This window comes from Peromyscus maniculatus, chromosome X (genome assembly GCF_049852395.1).
Source record: "Peromyscus maniculatus bairdii isolate BWxNUB_F1_BW_parent chromosome X, HU_Pman_BW_mat_3.1, whole genome shotgun sequence".
Lineage (NCBI taxonomy): Eukaryota > Metazoa > Chordata > Mammalia > Rodentia > Cricetidae > Peromyscus > Peromyscus maniculatus.
Window position 1 is genome coordinate 72,345,892 of NC_134875.1, and position 19,607 is coordinate 72,365,498.

The 19,607-nt window shown below is 33.6% G+C and overlaps 1 protein-coding gene across 2 annotated transcripts in view; it reads right to left on the bottom strand.

The window, feature by feature from the left end:
• The window catches only part of Klhl4 (kelch like family member 4), a 70,699-nt gene extending 58,262 nt beyond the window's left edge, over nt 1–12,437 (bottom strand). Inside the window, exon 1 of one of the 2 annotated variants that reach the window (XM_016009427.3) lies at nt 11,834–12,437. In XM_016009427.3, coding sequence (XP_015864913.1) covers nt 11,834–12,255 — 422 coding nt within the window. In that variant the 5' untranslated portion in view covers nt 12,256–12,437. The remainder of the gene's footprint in view (nt 1–11,833) is intronic. The other variant, XM_006991155.4, reaches the window with a different exon arrangement.
• Nucleotides 12,438–19,607: the final 7,170 nt, after the last annotated feature.

Consider the following 19,607-nt stretch of genomic DNA (forward strand, 5'->3'; position numbering starts at 1 on the left):
GTATATGTGAGTTTTAAATTGGGTCAACACATAATAGGGGATACAATGCTCCAATCAGATATCTCATGCTAACAAGTAAAACCCACCATGCCAAAAATGGGTTACATATTGTTCAGCTGTTGGCCAAAGGGAACCCATATATCACCCTATCATTATAGGCTATTGCCAACACTATTGACTACCATCTATAACTTGATGGTACATCTCTGTTACTGATGACTAACACTTACATATGCTGTCCAATATGGAAATATTTAGCTGCACCCAACTAGAAACTTTCTGCCTACTGACTAGAGTTCATGGTGCTGGAAGGTACTTTCCACACTACCAGAGGAGAAAAGTAATTGTGAGTATCACCCAGCTACAAAGTCTGTGACCTACATCAACAACCTGCCTGCAAAATGTACTGATGCAATAATGATACAAATTTGATTAGAATAAACAGCCACTGCTTTATTGTATTAGAGACACTCCACGGTATGGAACCCAAATAAAGGACTGCTAATGAGGCCAAGAACAGACTAGATGGGTCATGGACTTAGGGAAAATCTTACTATTATCCTGCTATAGGAACTTAGTAATAAAATGACTCCTTATGACCTATTGCTATACCTGTATATTATTGTGTCACTCAAGCCTCTTTAGAGAAGCTTCTTCTTGCAATAGATGGTAACTAAGTGAGACATTGTGCAGATGACAGTGAGTAGGAGCAAACAGCACTAAATGGGATGTCTTCATTAAATAAGGATCTATGTAGAAGAGGAAGTGGGAAGATTGTAAGAACCAGATACATGGTGAATGGATCCAAAGAAACAGTGTCTTCCTGAAGCAGCCAGACTGGTGCACTTATGAACTGACAAAGACTGTGGCAGCAAGCACAGGACTTACACAGGTTCAAGCAAGACAGAGTCCTAGCACTGAGAAGGGGCAGTTGACGCCAATTCTCACCACTGATCATGAAGGCATTTGCAATTGGTACCTGCTGGAAAAAGGAAAAAGAAGTATTCTACAATAGAGTGTCACTGTGTATATCAACCACATTCCAGGGCAGGGATAATGCCCAGGAGTAGTTGGCCTACACAAAAATAGACCCAATTTATGTTTGTTGTATTTTGTTTCATTTTTTTTGTCTTACTGTCTCTTTGATTGTTAGGATTTTATTAGTGCTTGATAGAGAAAGAACATAAAATTGGGAGCATAGAGAAATGGAGAGGATCTGGGAAGAGTTGGGAAAAGGACAGAAAATGACTAAAATTTATTGTATGAAAAAATACTGAAAGGTATTTCAGCCACAGCTACTCCTTAAAAGGAAAATAAATTTTACATCTCATATGGTTTCTTTCATTTAGTATGTAAAGGACCTACCGTCTTGACTGTAATATGAGAAATATTAAAGGATTTTTGCATAATTGTCCAGAATTAGAAGCAATTGAAAAACAATAAGAGGTGCATCATGGGGTCTGTAGTATCTTACCTTGCTTTCTTGCAGTAAACCCTTAAGGTTTAACTGGAGGAGAACAATAGAATGGAGAGTGGGTGATGGTAAAAACTCATTCATATCATGAGTAATATCTAGTAGTGGAATTGAGGACCTCTTTATACTTCCCTATAGCATTCTACCAAACTGTAACAAAATAGAATTCTTCATTTAAAGGAACATTTAAAAAAAAGTTGTGAGTTTAGCCTTTAACGGCTGAGTCATCTTTCCATTCACCTACAAACCCTTTGATTTACAAGAATAGCTAACACACATGCAATATACACTGGTGCAATAGTGGCACAGAGACTGTGGAAGTAGCCAACTAATATCTTATTTGAGTTAAGGCTCACTCCATGAGATGGAACCCATACGTAACACTGTTTGGGAGGCCATGAATCTGAGACTAGAAAGGCCAGGAACCTAGGAAATGCCAAATATTATTGCTTTGATAAAGGAGCATAGCAATAAAATGACTCCTAACAAAATTCTGCTATGCTCATAAATTTGTTCATTATTCAGTTATCATCAAAGAAGCTTCCTCCTGCAGCAGATAAAAACAAATACAGAGACCCACAGTCAGAAAATTTGCAAAGAGTGAGAGACCTCGGAATACTCAGCGCTAAAAGGGATATCCGCATCAAATAACTACCTGAGGGCTCAGGAAATTCTGCAAAAGAAAAGGCAGAAAAAGTGTAAGAGCTACAAGGGATAGATGATGGCAAGGAATCAAGACTTTCTAGACACAACAGAGTTGATGCACATATGAATTCACAGAGACTGTGTCTCCTGCACAGGGACTACATGTTTCTGCCTCAGACAGGGTCCTAGAGCTGAGAGGAGACGTGGAAACATGTCCCCCTCCCTAACCTACATGCTATCTCCAATTGATATCCACTTGCAAATAAAAAGATAGTTTTCTCCAAGGGAGTCTCACTGGGGAAACAAACCGCTTGTAAGGTCAGGCCCCATGCTTACTAGATGGCAAACAAAAAATTAATTCAACACAAATTTTGGAGGTTCTTTGTCTAATAATGTCAATTCAGGGCTTGAAAAAATATTTACCTTACAAGTCCTTTGTGCATGTATATCTTACACAAACACACACACACATACACACACACACACACACACACACACACACACACACATCTTACCTGTGCATTCTGTATACATTTTTAACTGAATCCCTGTGTGTGTACACATGTGTGTCACGGTGTCTATAAGCATTTCATATGCTTTACTTTGGTTATTATTCTTGTTTCATCCTATTTTGATTCATTTGCTTTATTTTATTTTATTTTTATTCCTTAGACATATGTTTGTCTTCTAATAAGTGACAGAAAGGGTGTGGATCAGGATTGGAGAGGAGATGGGGAGGAGCTAGAAGTAGTAAGGGGAGGGGAAACCATAATCAGAATATATTGTATGAAATAAACCTTGTCTTAAATTCAAACCAACCAAAACCAAATACAATAGTCAAAAACATCCCAAATAGCAACTCATTTAGTTCTTTGCTCTCTATATTACTAACAGGCAGAAGCCAAACAAACAATAGACCTTATTCTCCTGACTTTCAAATTCCACAGAATCTGCAAAGCTCCTTTTTGTAATATACAACTTACAGAGACTAATACCTACTTACAAATTGACTACCTAGAATAGGTATTTTTTTTCTAAATAGTGAGCAAGGTACTTTAACCATGTCCATTCTCTAAAGGTTTGTGAAGTATTTTTATGTGAATATTTGATATGACAATTTTCCATTTTAAAATGGCAGTTACTTCAAATACTTAATTCCACAGGATTCTCTGTACAACTTAATCTTGATACTTTCTAATTTCAACTATAATGCTAACTTCAAGCACAAAATTCTTCAGAATAAAGAAGCCAAACAAGAAACTGAGAAAGGAAAATGGTGAGTCATTAGAAAAATGTGTTTACAGTTTGATTTTTTTCCCTTGAATTAGCTGTGGTCATTTTATAGTTGTGTTTTACTTTGTAAATCTGTATAGTTCTTTAAAACCTTTTAAGCTCAGAAACATCATGATATTTTAGAGTGAGATTATCATGGGCAGCTCAGTGGAAATAAAATGATCAAAATTCTGTGCAGCAGTATTGCTTATCCTTAGATATACAATATCTATGAAAATTTGTTGGGGGACCTAGGGAAGGTGAGGAGAAATCTTTGAGCGCTGTGACAGAACATGATTGGCAGAAGAAATATTTGCAGCATATATAGGACTGTATTAGAAATCTTCCAAACTGCTCATCAGAGAGTTGAATGGAACCCTAGTGATAATAGTACATTATTGGTTATTTTGTTTTTGGTGCTGGAAAATGGAAACCAAATAAAAAATTTCACATTGTCGAATTTGTTTCTCTTCTTGAATTGAGCCTTTCCCTGTTTGTATTGTGAATCATTAGACTTCCTTCCATCTTCACTGTCCCACACTAAAACAAGTTTCTGCTGTTGTAATTGCATTTAAGGTTTTTATGGGGGAAGTGTATCTCCTCTTTCCATTTTTTTTTTTACCATTCAGACTACACTGTAAACTTCTTAAGGGCATGATCTTTAACTATTTGCTATTCTATGGTAGAATTTAATAAAGCCCATTAAATATCAAAGTGGCACAAGGCTTAAGTAATGCTGTGGACTATTTGTCAAGACTTTTCCTTTAGAAATACTATGAGTAATTGTGACTATAAATCCCAGAATTTCTCCAGGGAGCAGCTGATTGTAGTATGTTCTCTGTTTCAGGCTACTTTGCTGCACTCTTTATAGCTGTCGAGACTTACTAAGGGTGCTTTATTCTTTATATTCCTGTTGAGCTTTAAAGGTTAGCTTTACAATATTGGTGCCTTTTCTGCTTCTTTAACTCCAGAGTCAGACTTCCAGCTTTATAAAAATAAATTTACAGGTAAAAAACTTCCGATTTTTGCCAAATAAAATGAGTATTAGTTCTATTCAACTCCCTTTACTTAATCATACTTCTTGCACTACACTTATTCTTGCTAATAAAATTTAGATGCAAAAATAAAAAAATTGAGCCAACAAACTAAGTTTTAGCATCTAAATCACATCTCAGTTTCAAGGAGATGAATTCTAACACACCAGGCCTGCTATTTTGAGCATTATTTGCTTCTTCTCGTTAAAACTTCACATTGTATACTAATGGACTAATAAACTTGAAACAGGAAGTACCTGAGATTTAAGATAGCTAATTATTAACCTAGAGATTTATAATTAAGCAATGTAGTTAAATTTTATGATAGGAAATAGAGCCATCTATTGTCTTATGGTGTCTCTCATTTTTCTATTATTGGCTTCATCTTCATTCAGAGTAGGATTAAAAGCACATGGCTTTTAGTCTCTAAGTCAGCTCTAAGATTATTTATTTTATAAAAGTTTTTTAAACTTTTTACTAATAAGAACAAAGTAAGTTTATTCATTAACAATGGTACAATTTAGAAGTATAACACACCATGAACTTTCTCAGTGTTTTCAAATGCTGGCACGTTACTCTTTGAGATTCAGGGACGATAAATCTGTATTTCCAAGTATTAAAGAACTTAAAAAGTTATGATATTTTAAATATGCTAAATTGGTAGTTACTTTATTAGAATCCTGCATTTTGAATTGTTTTTCATTAAATGTTCCTGTAGGATGTGATTGTTTATAAGTACTACTAAACTTTGGCTATTGAGGATCCAATAGAAATAGGAAGATAAAAGGGTGTGAGGTACATTTCTTACAACATTTGAAAGTAAATAAAGGTTAAGTCACTGTGACCAATACAGGACAGGTTAATAAAATGAGAATTACTAGAGGATTAACGATGCGTTTCTAGAAGTTGCATAAAAATGATCATCGGTATTTGTCTCCCCCAATGTAAATAATAATGCTGTCTAAAGTATTGTGTCTATTTGTTGACTTGAAAAACTCATATTTTATACTGTTTCCAGAACACACACATATATAATGCTTTTTGTTTAAAATGCCAACAATTGCTCTTCCAGCCTTACAGTTAGATGACTAGAAACAATTTGATTTAAATTATTTTACTTCCAACTTACTTGCCTTAAGTAGTTGTTTTTTAAATACACAATTAAAAAATATTATCTCTCTCCCACTACGCCTAAATATTTGGCATTCTCTTTAGTGAAAACATCTGAATTGAATAGAATAAACAAATAAAATATACTAAATGACAATATGATCCATTTATCATTGGAAGGTAAAGATTTTATATAATGATTATTGTTTCATATGTATCAATATTTTCTTCCAAAGGAGAAGCAATAGACAAAAATGAAATTGCATTTTAAAATTAGATGTGATTTTTATTTCAAGCATCAATAAATATTTACTAGTTCACTAGTCTCCATGGTATACTTAGTGATTAAAATGTGACTTTTTGTAATGGGAAACTGTAATTCTGTGAGTTCTGTAACCCTCAAATAGATACACATTAAATGATAATCATGAATAATTTTATCTGGATAAAACTACTCCTTGTTATTTTTTATTAGAGCTTCAGTTCCCTCCACTAGAATATTATCTTTAGTATATTATCTTGTCACAAAATATGACATATTCATTAGAAAAGGTGAATCAACAGCATTATCATTTTAATGGTTATGGAAGAATACAAACAAATTAAGAAACAGCAAATACTCACTTTTTATAATTTTGTGGTCCACTAGTGTTGACTTAGAAACTCTATTTAACTTGAGGACCACAGGATTTAATTGTCAGAAGGAAGCTATTGGTAAAAAGAGTGTAAATCTCTTTAACATGAAAACCACAGTATTTAATTTTTGCAGAAAAGACACTATGGGTAAAAAGAGTTTAAAAATCAGAAACAGGGTTCCATCTCTAAAATGTCTAAAATTACTTCATTGAATTTAAATTATGTGTTAAAATGTTTTATATTCAGCAAAACACTTTGGGAACTCATATACTTCTGTATAGTTTGTTTCAAATCAGATTTAAGAAAATTTAGCCTCAACTCTTTTATTTAAAAAAATGTAGTTTATTCCTAATTGTTCAATATGAAATCAGTTTTTGTTGAATAATGCAGTGTAAAGTTAAATAATGCAGGCCTTCTTCCTTAGAAAAACACAAACTTTTTGCATAACAATATGCAAAAAAATATATCCAGAAAAACAATCCCAGAGAAATACTAATTATCCATGTGAATATGAACTTTACAATGAACTTTTTTCTTTAAAAGAATGAGAGAGAAAAAAATCATGTAAAAATTCTGTGTGTGTGTGTGTGTGTGTGTGTGAGTGAGTGTACCTGGAATACAGTAAATGTTGAAATAAGGTACCATTCAGGTATGCCACATCAAAACCAGCTACTACTCTGTCCCTTTGCTATAAATCACTACAATTCATTATGGACTAGCTGATTATTTGCAAGTATTTATTGTTAATATACAAAAATGCTTTTTTTAACAAAACATTTTATTAATGGCAAAGTAAAAACTGAATTTTTAGGATCACAGTCACTTTAAGAGTTGTCATTGCTAATTGAAGCAACACTGACCAAATCCACAAGGTTTTTAACCCTAAATTATCCATATGTTATATATTATTAATTCTTTGAATACCTTAGAATAAGCTTATGTGTGCAAAGGATGAGAAAGAAAACAGTGAGGCACTTGTGACTGTACTAGATAGATTTTAAATAAAAAAATCAATGCATTTTTGTATGTTTGGGAAAACATGCACTATGCATATTACTCCAGATAACAGATACATTTGTATTTTGCTTGTATGAGAACACAAATGCAAGAGTACAACTTTTTATTGTGGAAATCAGAGAGTCTATTGTAGGAGAAAATTGCACTGATCAATTCAATCTCACCATATTTTTAGGTACTGAGCTTAGCATTCAAAATAAACTGTGATAATATTCATTGTAAAATTTGAAATGGTAAACATCATTTTGCCTATCAGTTTTTAAAAGAGTACTATTTTTTTTAAAGTACCATTTTTTCTTTTTGTTTCTTCATTTGTGCTTGCAAATCCTTCAGTTTTCAAATTGTGATTTACTTAAGATGAAAATTTGTTTCTAATGCATATAAAAGTGTATAATTTATACCTTAAAATATCTTTTTAACAAATAAAAGATAAATTTATTTTTTTTCTCCCAGATACTTATCAGGCTTTCTGTATACCCTAACTGTAACCATCGGTGTTGTACTGGTGATGTTTTATACACACATCATCCTATCCTGCAACGTACATTCATTTTGAAGAAACCTTACACTAATGAGGGATTAAAAGACATATTTTACACTTTTTGATATAACACTCACTTGGACATCTAAAACTGGTTTCTTAAAACATGTTTCATACCTAGAAATAAAGATAACAATGATATTTTTAAGTCAGTCTCATTTTAGCATTACTTTTATCTTATTAATATTACCTGTCAAAACATCTCTTCACTCACTGTTTCTGTTGAGCACTCTACTAGAAGATGCACTGGTATTTGAATGTACCTAGTACATTTCAGGCATAGGGTCATTGAAATCACTGTTTTACTTTCTTGGAGCCTGCCTACCAATACTATACAGCTGCCACTTTTTTGTATTAGAAAAAAATATTATAATAGGTTTCATTATTTTCAATTCAGGTTTCTCCTTATGCTTAAATATTCTCTAAGTAGAATCCATATTACAGGTGGATTTGGACAGAGAATAAAAGCCCATACTGAATTTGTCTCTACATGAATATTTTGTAAAAAAAAAAATCTTGTACACTATCATGTTTATGTTTCCTACAAAGGGCATATGCCTCTGTGCATGAGGCATATTGTATGGGAGCAGGGTATCCAGTTCCCTAGATAGCACAATGTCACCATCTTTACAGGATGACTGAGAAGTCACCTCTGTGTCCAAGGGCAATGAATGTGATCATAAGAACACCACAATGAACAATGCAATGTGAAATTTGTAGTCACCATTTAATCTGAGGACGTTTTGTACTTGATTCAGTTTGTTATGTGGGGACATGTAGTACTGATTTGCACAGAAAAATGATGTATAGTAGTTAAGGTCTCTTCTGTGGAACAGGGGCAGTGACCTCTCACTTGCCTTGTATTTGTTAATCAGAAGCTTGGCTTCTTTCATTGTACTTGAATCTCTGCTCAACTCTCATTGCTTCAGAAAACCTGTCACTATCTGAAGGAAAACCTCATTTTCTACTCTTTCCCCTTTAATTTTCTTTAAGACCACTTACAATCATTTAAATTTTATATTTTGGCTTGCTTATTCCCTCTCTTTCTGTCTATGAATATAAGTTCATAATATGTATATGTAATGAAAATGGGTTATTTCTTTTGATTCCATTTTATTTCTAACACCTAGAAGAATTCCTGAACACAATGGATATTCAATATTTGTGGATTTACTTCCTGAAAAATTCTGTTAATACAGTTCCAATTTCCTATTCTATATTGATATTTACAATTACAACTACAATTTTTCAAGGCAAATTTCACTTGTAAAATAGAAAGTGTTCAGCAAAGACAATTTTGAGTTTCATTTCACACTCCCAAACTAGAAATATATACAGATTAATTTATCTGTAGAGTGTTCACTTTTTCAAAACCTTGTAAGTCCAACAGGACAGCAGCATGATCCCCATTCCTTTTGATGTCTTTAAACTAAATAGCTCTTTAATTGGAAGCTTTCTACTAAGGTGTGTGTTGCTACCATAAATGTGTGTGTTGATACCATAAACATGTCACATTCATTTTATTCAATAACTGTTGTTTAGTATAATGTGGATTAATGTTAACACTGTAATTTCCACCTAAACATTAATACAATTATTTATTTAGGAGTAATTAACTGTGGCTATAGCTTAGCACAGTCATAATGTAATATTAAAATGTTTATTATTGGAACTTTATGATTGAAACAAAGAAGAGAAAATCTTTTCTTGAACTAGGTAGTTACACAAAAGTAAAGATGCAGAGTTGGCAGATAACTATCATAAAAATAAAATGACAAAAGAATTCAGAACTCTAATGATGGGAATATTGATATATGCATCCTCACAGTGATTAAACATATGACAGCCATTCTTAAATATACTACATACTTGTGATTCAAGCTTATAGGTATATTTTTAAATTTTTAAATTTATTATATCAACATATTAATAAAACTAGCACAAGGATTTTAATATCTTTGGGGAATTATTTTGACTTATTTTGTTGTACTAGACACTTATAAATCAGCTCATTACAGATTCAATTTTTATAATATTTACAGAAAGTGGAATGTCATAGAAAGCATTCTTTGCTGTGATATCAGAGCTCACCCATAGTAGTTTAATAATTTCTCCATACTGATTGCTGTTTTTATTTTATTTCATTTTAGTCAAAATAATTGTATCAAGGATATGGCAGGCTGCTACCAATTTAGCACAGTCTTTTCCTCCAGTTCTGCTATCTTACTACAGAAGAGAGAATTAAAGGAGCAAAAAATCCAAAAGCTTTTCTTTGAACTCTCTTGAAACAAAACATAGAAATTTATAATAGGCAGTAAGAAGATAATAAGACATAATGTTTTAACTAATAAGCTCCTCAATTTAGTCCTCCCCTTCTGCTTTGATATAGTACTGGCACACCTATAAGTACTTCCTGTGTTTATTTTAAGAAATACTAACTTTCCAATGAAATTTTAATTATCAGTAAAATTCTTTGGAACATAAGGAATGTCAAAATCATAAGTAAAATCATCTGGTGATGCTTTAGACTGGACAACTACCTGTCATTTTCTTCTAGCATCTAATTTATTAGACTCATCTTTATTCTTTTCATTTTATTCCCAGATACCCAAGAATTTTCTTAGGAAATGACAGTGGACTTTTAAAGTTTGTATATAGCAGAGTTAAATATATCCATTAACCTTCAAAATGTTAGTTAAAATGTGTGAGAACAACTCACAGAAAAATGCTCTGAATTGAAAAACACTAATTGCATATTCCTCTGAAAGTCCTTTAGTTGTGCTAAATTCAGTTTTCAATCTTAATAGTTATATTGTTTTCTTTAGGTAAAGAAAAAATACATATGCTCTCAAAGAAACACTTTGATATCTTAAAAGATCTATATTACAGGAGAGCTAATATTGTGCCTAAAATCATTTCACAATTTTTTTACATTTGCATTTCATTAAGACCAAGTTCCTATATAATTGTCATTTTGCATATGTGATTTTTCTCTATCATAATGTTGATACACTTCATTTTCTTTTGATATTCTGATTTGAACTCATGGAAATAAGATAGCATTTTCTAAATATACTAAATAAGCCCACATGATGAGGAAAATATCCCATTCCTTAACAGGAACATACTGTCAGGCATTTAGATTTCCAAGGAAGTTTATATAGGATCATTGTAGATTAGTATGTGATTTTTCAACACATCAAAGCAGGTTCTTTATTCTACATCACTTCCAAAACTTAATTTCAATTCAAAACTCAATTATGACTAAACCAAATTAACAATACAAAACAATACAAAAAAATGGGCAATGCACTAGGTTTACTTATACTTGACAATACTAGAGGATAGAATAAACATTTCTTGCATTCAAACCTTACTGATGAAATCAAGTTAGGATAAAATCGCATGTCATAAGAATTCTAATCCAAAATACACATTTCATTTTCTTAGCTCATTTTAATGTCTTGAGAAACTTGGCATTTCCTATTTTAAAATCCTGCTAATGTGAGCAGCTTTTTATTATTTGCCTAATGAACATTTCTGTTTACAAACAGGCTGTGAAAGTAATGCCACTTGAAATGACTGACTCTCAAATGCTAAGGAATTTTACATATTCTTATTTAAAGAGACACACAATTTTCAAACTATTACTATGTCCTAATCTGTAAACAACAATATGCTCAGCAGTTCAAGCTTGGATTTATTTTTGTCAAAGTTAGCTCTGTTCAAAAAATCAGCAAGAGTTCTGATTTAATGCACTTGTTTAACAATCCTCACTGTTGGAACATTTAAGCTGCTTAAGATATCTACAGAAGTTAGTCATTTAAAGAAACGTCTCTTAAAACCGAAAGAGAATTCTGAATGGGTTGAGAATGTAAAGGAAGTAAACCGACCATAGGGAAAATAACTTTTCACTAATTATCAAAACAAATTCATGATTACAGTGTTCTTTCATAGACTAGAGACGGGGGTTTCTTGAAGACCCTGATTGGCTGCTCACAAACTCAGAGATACTGTAACACTTCTATTTAGTACGAAATGAGAGTCTTGTAGAATAAGTTATTCTAGGCTAAAGCTTTCAATTACATAACCAAAAACTCCTACCGTGCTCTAGAATCTTCTATATTGTCATCACCCATCATCTCCAAATCTCGTGAGCGCTTCTCACAAGCTTCTCTGAGCAAATTCTCCTCTGGAACGGCTTTAGGAGTATCTTCATTTGCTTGAAGATGTACTATCACGTTTTGTTGGTGCCAATTCTGGAGGACTCTTTGATGGGTAGGGGCTGGTCCTGGCACCGGCGTCAGTATATTGTGGTGGACAGGACTATTGCCTTTCTTCAGTCCGTTTCTGTCCCGTGAGTGGTTCTTCAACCTGCCCTGAACCGGGGTCCCTCTATGCTCATATCCTTCCTGCTGAAGGCAGCTTCCAGTGTTAGGCGATCCTTGAGAAGGATGACTAAACCATCTCCAGCGAAGCCTCAGGATCTGTTTCACATCAAACTCTTTCTTGCCGGACACTGACATTGTTGCCGGAGGAAAGACAAAAGCCTTCTCTAACAGAAAGGAAATGGAGCCTTTGTTATCTCTTGTTTCTCTGCCTCTTGTGTAGAACTAACAAAAGCACAAGTGCTGAGAGAGAGAGCAGTCTTTCTTGCTTTCTCTCCCCTCCCCCTCTGCCTGTGATACACTGTGAATACTTCCAGCCTAGCTCAAGCAGAAAGCTGCCGCTAACAGTGTAGGTGGGAACCCATACTGACAGGATGATGAGGTCAGACCTTAAACAAGTAAATCAGCTTAGCACAGGAAAGCAGCTACCACAAACACACTCCAGCTGCTGGATTTGCAAACTCACAGCCCTCACGCCTGAACTCGTAAATATCTAACCCAGCTTCTTGGATGCCAAAGTGCCTAGCTGCTACATAAACCCAGGCATGTGAGTAAAAGCAACCTGTTTAAAGTCACTTCTACATCCCTCCTGCTCTAGCCCACTGTCATATTCACTCCTCAGTAGCCCACTTCCAAAACTGTGCCAATTTGTCCCAGGAGAGTTTGTCATAGTGAATTCATTATGATCTATTTTGGATTCTTCTTATGTAAAATTTGAATATAGCTCATTAAGGAAAAGCGACGTATCCTCAGTCCCCTTATGCAGATCTGCAGTTATTATATGCAAAGCTTTTCTAAAAATGTGAACGCCTCTGGATAAACATTCTACTTGAAAATAGAAGCTATGAAAATTGTAAAATCATGTTGATTAGCCATGACTACACCCCCACACCCCTACACACACACACACACACACACACACACACACACACACCACTAAGTGCTGTAGGAATAGTAACTAACTTAAGCTAACATATGGAGAAACAGTGCTTTTCTAAGTTAGGTTGAAATAGATGTTTTCTCTCGTTGTCCATAGCTTGAAAATGAACACATCATTCTGGCCTCTTGCCTATATAAACACTTCTTTATCATGCCCTGTACTTTCACAGGCAGTAAGGCTTATTTTCTTTGTTCAGAAGTCTTTATAAAAGGATGCAGCAGGGCATGTTTTAAATTCACTCAAAATCACCACTCTTTAGTAGTATCCAAAATACTTTGACATCTGATTCAGAATGACTATTTTATGCCAAGGCAAGTATTTCTAATTCAAACAAGCATATATCAATAGCATAACACTAACATCATGGTGCAATATATTTTGAAGTACACCCAGATCTTGTGGTTTACACTCATATTAATAAAATGGAACTTATTTTTAGAACATCCTTAAAATCAATATTGAATTTGTAAGTTTTGAATTTCAATTTTGTAGTTAGTAAGTTGTGTGACCCTGTTAACGTCACTATAATATGGAGAAGTTGAAATGATTTCTAAGCATCTACCAACACCAGTGCAAAATGACTTTAAGAAGAAATTAGAGAAGGAAATTTACTCTTCTAAGTTTGGGGTTAATCTCCAGTTGTGTATAAATCTAATTGCAACTTTCCCTTTTCCATCTTGCTTTAGTAAGCATGACTTATTTTATGGGAAATTGACTGGGCTATAAAATGCCCAGATATTTGATTAGACATTCATTTGGCTGTTGCTGTGAGGATGTCAGTGTAAGTTTAATATTTACATTAACAGAGTGAGTAAAAGAGATTGGCATAATTCAGTGTGACACATCTAACCAGTTGGATGCATGAATCGTTGTCCAGATTTAAACTAATGTTGCCTTTTCCTGGGACTCATGCCTGAAATCATTCAAACTAGAACTACGCACCAGATCCCATGCTTCTCCAGCTTCCTTGTTGCAGATATGGAAACTCTAGCCTCTTCGCTCCCACCATGTACTCTATTAGCTATCTTCTCTAGAGAATTCTTGCTAATTCTGGTTTGTCTGATATTCAAAAGTCACTAAATACATATTGATCAGATATAGAGCTCATTTTATGAGTTATGGGCAATTTATTCTCATCTCCAAAATTTTAAACTATTTTCCCATAGATTCTTTAATCCTAGTGTTAACATCTGTAGTCATACATTTTCAACAGTTTGTGAAGAGTACTCATCACGCAAACTCTCAATAACCAAATAAAATCTCAAATAGTACTTTTTATGTGGCCAATGTGTGCAGACAACTATATCTGGAATCCTTTCTCGTTATCTAAGTATGTAAGACTCTAAGTAAACATCTAGGACTTGTGGTATACGTTTTAGACCCACTATACATAAAATACATTGCTGCACAAAGAAAAATTAAATTGTATATACTAGATAGAATGACTGAAGAGTTTTAATAGATGCGTACATGATGTGTAACAGGAATAAGTACTGAATTCCAACCAATTTGGCTCAAATGATGCTAAGGTTTGAAGGTAGGTTCTCCCATTAGAGTACATGTACTGGAAGCTTCTTCTGCTATGTAGCCATGAGGGCAATAGTAGAAATCTGACTGAATGGGAACTATGGGAGTAAAGTGATTAGAGAACCTATAATTAGAAAAAAATAACATAGTTGTCATAGGAACCAACAGTTTATGAAATAGAAAAACACAAAATGTCAAGATTGATTCTCTAACCATTCTCTGGCTTCCTGTGTCATGTGATTTTTCTCCCCTCTTGCCCTCTTGCATGTGCTCTTACCTCTATGGTGAAATTAAGGATAAGACTATTCTTACCTAGAAGCAAGTTGCCAAAGGTGCTATAGCTTTGATACTCTAAACAAAAATTCATATTTTTAGTTAAATTCAGTTCCAAGAGAACATCACGCAGAATGAAGGAACATATTATAGAAGCATTAGCAATATTCTACGGAAGAAAGAATACATAATAATGCAAAACTGGTTACTGTTGTCATTTAATTTTAAAAACTAAATATATATTTTGTATATAACCATAGATAATAAAAGTAGAATGTGTAGCAGGAATCTTAAAAGTTCTTATTGATAAAATCAAACCCAAGGCCAGTTATTGGGGTCAATGCTGGTAGATCAGAGAGACAGAACAAGCCACAGCTATCTCACCTTGCCAGTTCCTCAGCTGGTCTTGTTTCCTCAAACTGGAAGCTTCTGTTTCCTCAGACTGGAAGTTTCTGTGTCCTCATCCAGAATGAATCTCAGCTGAACTGTGTTGCTCCAAAGCCTGAAAGCTTAACCAGCCAAATGCTTAACCAGCCAAAATCTTCTAGTTTCTGTTCCTCACGCCTTATATATCTTTCTGCTTTCTACCACCACTCCCTGGGATTAAAGGCTGGCTTTCTGGGATTAAAGGCGTGTGTCACCATGCTTGGCTATTTCCAATGTGGCCCTGAACTCACAGAGATCCAGAGGGATTTCTGTCTCTGGAATGCTAGGATTAAAGGCGTGTGCTATCACTGCCTAACTAGTGGCTTGTCTGTTCTCTGACCCCAGGTAAGTTTATTAAGGTACACAATATTTTGGGGAACACAATACCACCACATCTCCTCTCTTTTTGTCTAAAATTAAAAAAGCTTATAACTAATACAAGAAAAACTATCCAATAAGCATATACAATATATACAGCCAAAAATTACATTAATGATGTCTAGTCCATTAACATTTGACAGATTCAGATAAAAACTCCATTATATATATTAACAATGTCCAGTCCAGTAACATCTGATAAACTCAGACCAAAAAATTTTCATTACTTATCTTATTTAAAACAAGTAGTTCCTTTTTAAAAGTAGATTGCATAATCTCCCTTTTTATCTTATCATATCCATATTCTCTCTTTTTTCTATTCATAATACATTCAGTAGTCTACCTTTTGTCATTTTTATATCTTCCCCTTTTTCTTCAGTGTAGATTCAATGATCTATCTATTTATCCTATTATTTCTTTATCTTTTTTCTCAGAGTAGATTCGATGATCTATCTCATATCTATATTCTCTTTTTCTTTTTGCTTTCTAGGGGTGAAGATATCTTTAGGGAATCTTGAAAAGAAAATTTTGGGGTTAATCATCAAGTCCTGTATCATTTGTCCAGTCTCTGCATAATAGGAAAGTTCAGGGCTTGTTTCAAGTCCTTGTTCAAGTAGTCTGTCAGGCTGGATCATCTCAGCTAGCCATCTCGAAATTGTCCTGACCAGTTTGTAGTCCAAAGTCAATCTTTCAGTGTGTTAATCAGCTTAATGGCTTTACCATAGTCCATGTGGAATCACCATTGTGGAGTCCTGTCATCCTTTTTTTTTTTTTTTTTTTTTTTTTTCCTCCTCTGTGGTTTGGAGCAATTACAGTCTGATAAATGTCTGCCTCTCGGAACCATGAACATTCTTCCCTAGAACAGAAAATCTTCACAACAATTTCTCCCCACCATTTGTCTTGCCAAACTTTTCCAAACTGACCTTTGACGATGCTTTCTTGTAACACGATGGTCCTGGCAATTCTTCTCTGAACCAGCAGCATTAAACCCTTCGTCCCAGGTAGCAGCATCACCGCAGTCACCAACACGATGAGAAGGAGCTGGCAACGTGGAGCAGTAGCCACTGCTTCCATGGTCCCACCACTGTTTGTGGCTCAGTCCAGGCCAAAGCTTCTCCCAAGCCTCCTAGGACGGCTCAAACTCGGGATCCTACTGCCTCTGTCTCCTTCAGCAAATCCTACCAGTGTGCGCCACCACAACCGCCTGAATGTAGCTTGGGCCTGAGCTGGGGCTCACAAGGCCACAGGCAAACAGCTTTTTCATGAATTCGTAACACGAACGTTGGGCGCCAGATGTAGCAGGAAGTTTATTAGAGTACACAATATTTTGGGGAACACAATACCACCACAAGAATGTCTTCGTTTTAATTTGCAGTCTATTTCCTTATTTTATATGAAAATATGAAAAAGGAGACTTTAAAATAAAGTACCTCTAAGTGTGTGTGGTGGTACCCATGTGTGTTTTACAGTATTTTCAATGGAATCCCTTTCTTCTAAAACAATTTTCCACTTTTGAGTACCTTGCTTTCAAAGCAAGAAGAATATTGGGTTTGAATTGTATATAGTGATTTGGGCTAATATATCTAAGTTTCATATAACTTAATGTCTAAATTTTTAAAGAAGTATAGTTAAATTTAATTTCTTCTTTTTTGCCTTTGCATAATTTATTTTTCTTAAGACCAAGATGTCTTTGAACTAGAGGGACACACTCTTGAAAACAAGGAAATTTGATACCAGATTATTGTATACATTAATTTGGATTAATATAGCTAATGTTTTATGTAAGTTAATGTCTGCATTTTAAAGGAGTGTGATTAAATTTAATTTCTAACACTCTGGAATTAGGAAAGCCAGAAGGAACTTGGAAGTGAATTTAAAAGTTTCATTGTAACAGAAAAATCTAATCCCAAGTTTTTGGGTACAGATTCAGTATAACATTTTATAAATACATATCTTGTAATGTAGATTGTATACATGTATTTGTTAAAATGCAAAAAGCTATACATACATTGACATAGGATGAAACAAATTATCTCTTATAGATAAACATTTAAAAAACTTAAAATAAAAAATCCTCTACAAAATGATATTCATTTTCCACCACTACAAAAATACACTGATAAGCACATGAAACCTAGCAGAGACATGTAGCATATTAATAAGTGTACACACATAAATTCATAGTTATTTTAAGTAAGTATAAATTTAAGAAGGTTAAAAAAGTACAGACTGAACTAAACCTACTCTCTCAATTTTATAAATCTACCAGTTTGGTTTATCACAGTTATCTACTTACCAGTGAAATTTGCTGCTAATTAAGACATTTATTCAAAATTTATTCAAGAAGGTAAAAACATTTTTTTGCCCTCCACAGCAGAGATTGATGACAAAAATAAAAACTACAAAAATAGTAAAATATTATTAAGTAGAACGAAAGTATAGCTACTCTGAATTGATAAATTCAATTTGAAATCAATATTTTAGTATCTTAAAGAAATATTGGTATGAATAGCTTCAACTGTACTTTGAATATTTATACCTCTAGTTCAATGCTGATCAAGTTTGGAAATAAAGATCTGAGATTTTTTTTATTTTTTGCCACTGTAAGATTTGAGAATTTTGAACAAAAATTTGCCAGCAGATGTATGTGAAAACATTCAACATCTTCAATAATAAGAAATTTACATTAAATATACAAAAAATATCACTTTGCATCTGTTAGCTACTGCTAAAAAGATCCTGCACCTAAGGCTCAGGAAACATTACAGAGAAGGAGACACAAAGATTTTAAGTGCCAGAGGAACAGGAAGTTGGCTATGAGACTGTGTATTTTAGAAATGGCTGCCTAATCAATATCAATAGACAGACTGATACAGATGGAGTCCCATCCCCTAGACAGAGAATTACAGGCAACCAATAACTGCTGAGAGTGGGAGAATTAACCTCACACAGGGACAAACCGTCTAACTAGTTATTCATTACAAAGTGGTAATAATCAAAGAAAAAGAGGTTATCAATTTGAGAGAGAGTTGGTGGCATTGGAGAGACTGGAGAGAGAGGATTATTAAAGGATGAAGGAGAAGGGGGAAAATGTTATGGGTATGGTTATATTTTAACTTAAAAGATATTAAATAAATAAAACAAGGGTCCAGAGAATGTTCAAGTAAAGGAAATTTTACACATTTGATAGGATGATAAATCAGTACAGTCATTGTAGACAACAGTATGAAAGCTTCTGAAAAATTAAAAGTAAATCTGTCATATAAATCAACACTCTTATTATTGGGAATATACACAAAAGAATTAATATCTGTGCATTGAACAGACATCAATACTACTATGTTCATTGAAACATTATTCACAGTCATGAAAATATGGAAATAACTTAGATGTTCATCTGTGAGTGAACGTATTAAAATTCTCACATAACTACACAAATCAATACTCTTTGAACTTTGAAAACACAAATTATGTCACTTTTGACAAAATGATTGAATCTAGAGAACATAATGTTTGGGAGAAAAAACAAGGGACAGAGAAACACAGTATTAGCTAATCTATATATGGAATCAAAAAGGAATTGAACTCACAATTACAAAATAAAAAGATGATTATCAATGTTGGGAAAGGGTTTCAAATGAAAAGTGGAAAAACTAGTCAAGGAGTACAAAGTTACAGTCAGATGTCAGAAGTGAATTCCATTGTTCTATTCACAATAAGATGGCTATAATTAATGATTGATTGCATATTCTAAAACATTTAGGGATTATTTATAATATTCTTACCATAAAGAAATGATAATTTTTTAAATCAAATGATGCTAATCACATTAGTCTGAATTGTTCTTTTTCCAATGTAAACATATACCAAAATATCACTGTTTACAATTTAATATGTATATAATTATTTGCCAATTAAAATAAATAAATTTATGTACCAAATTATA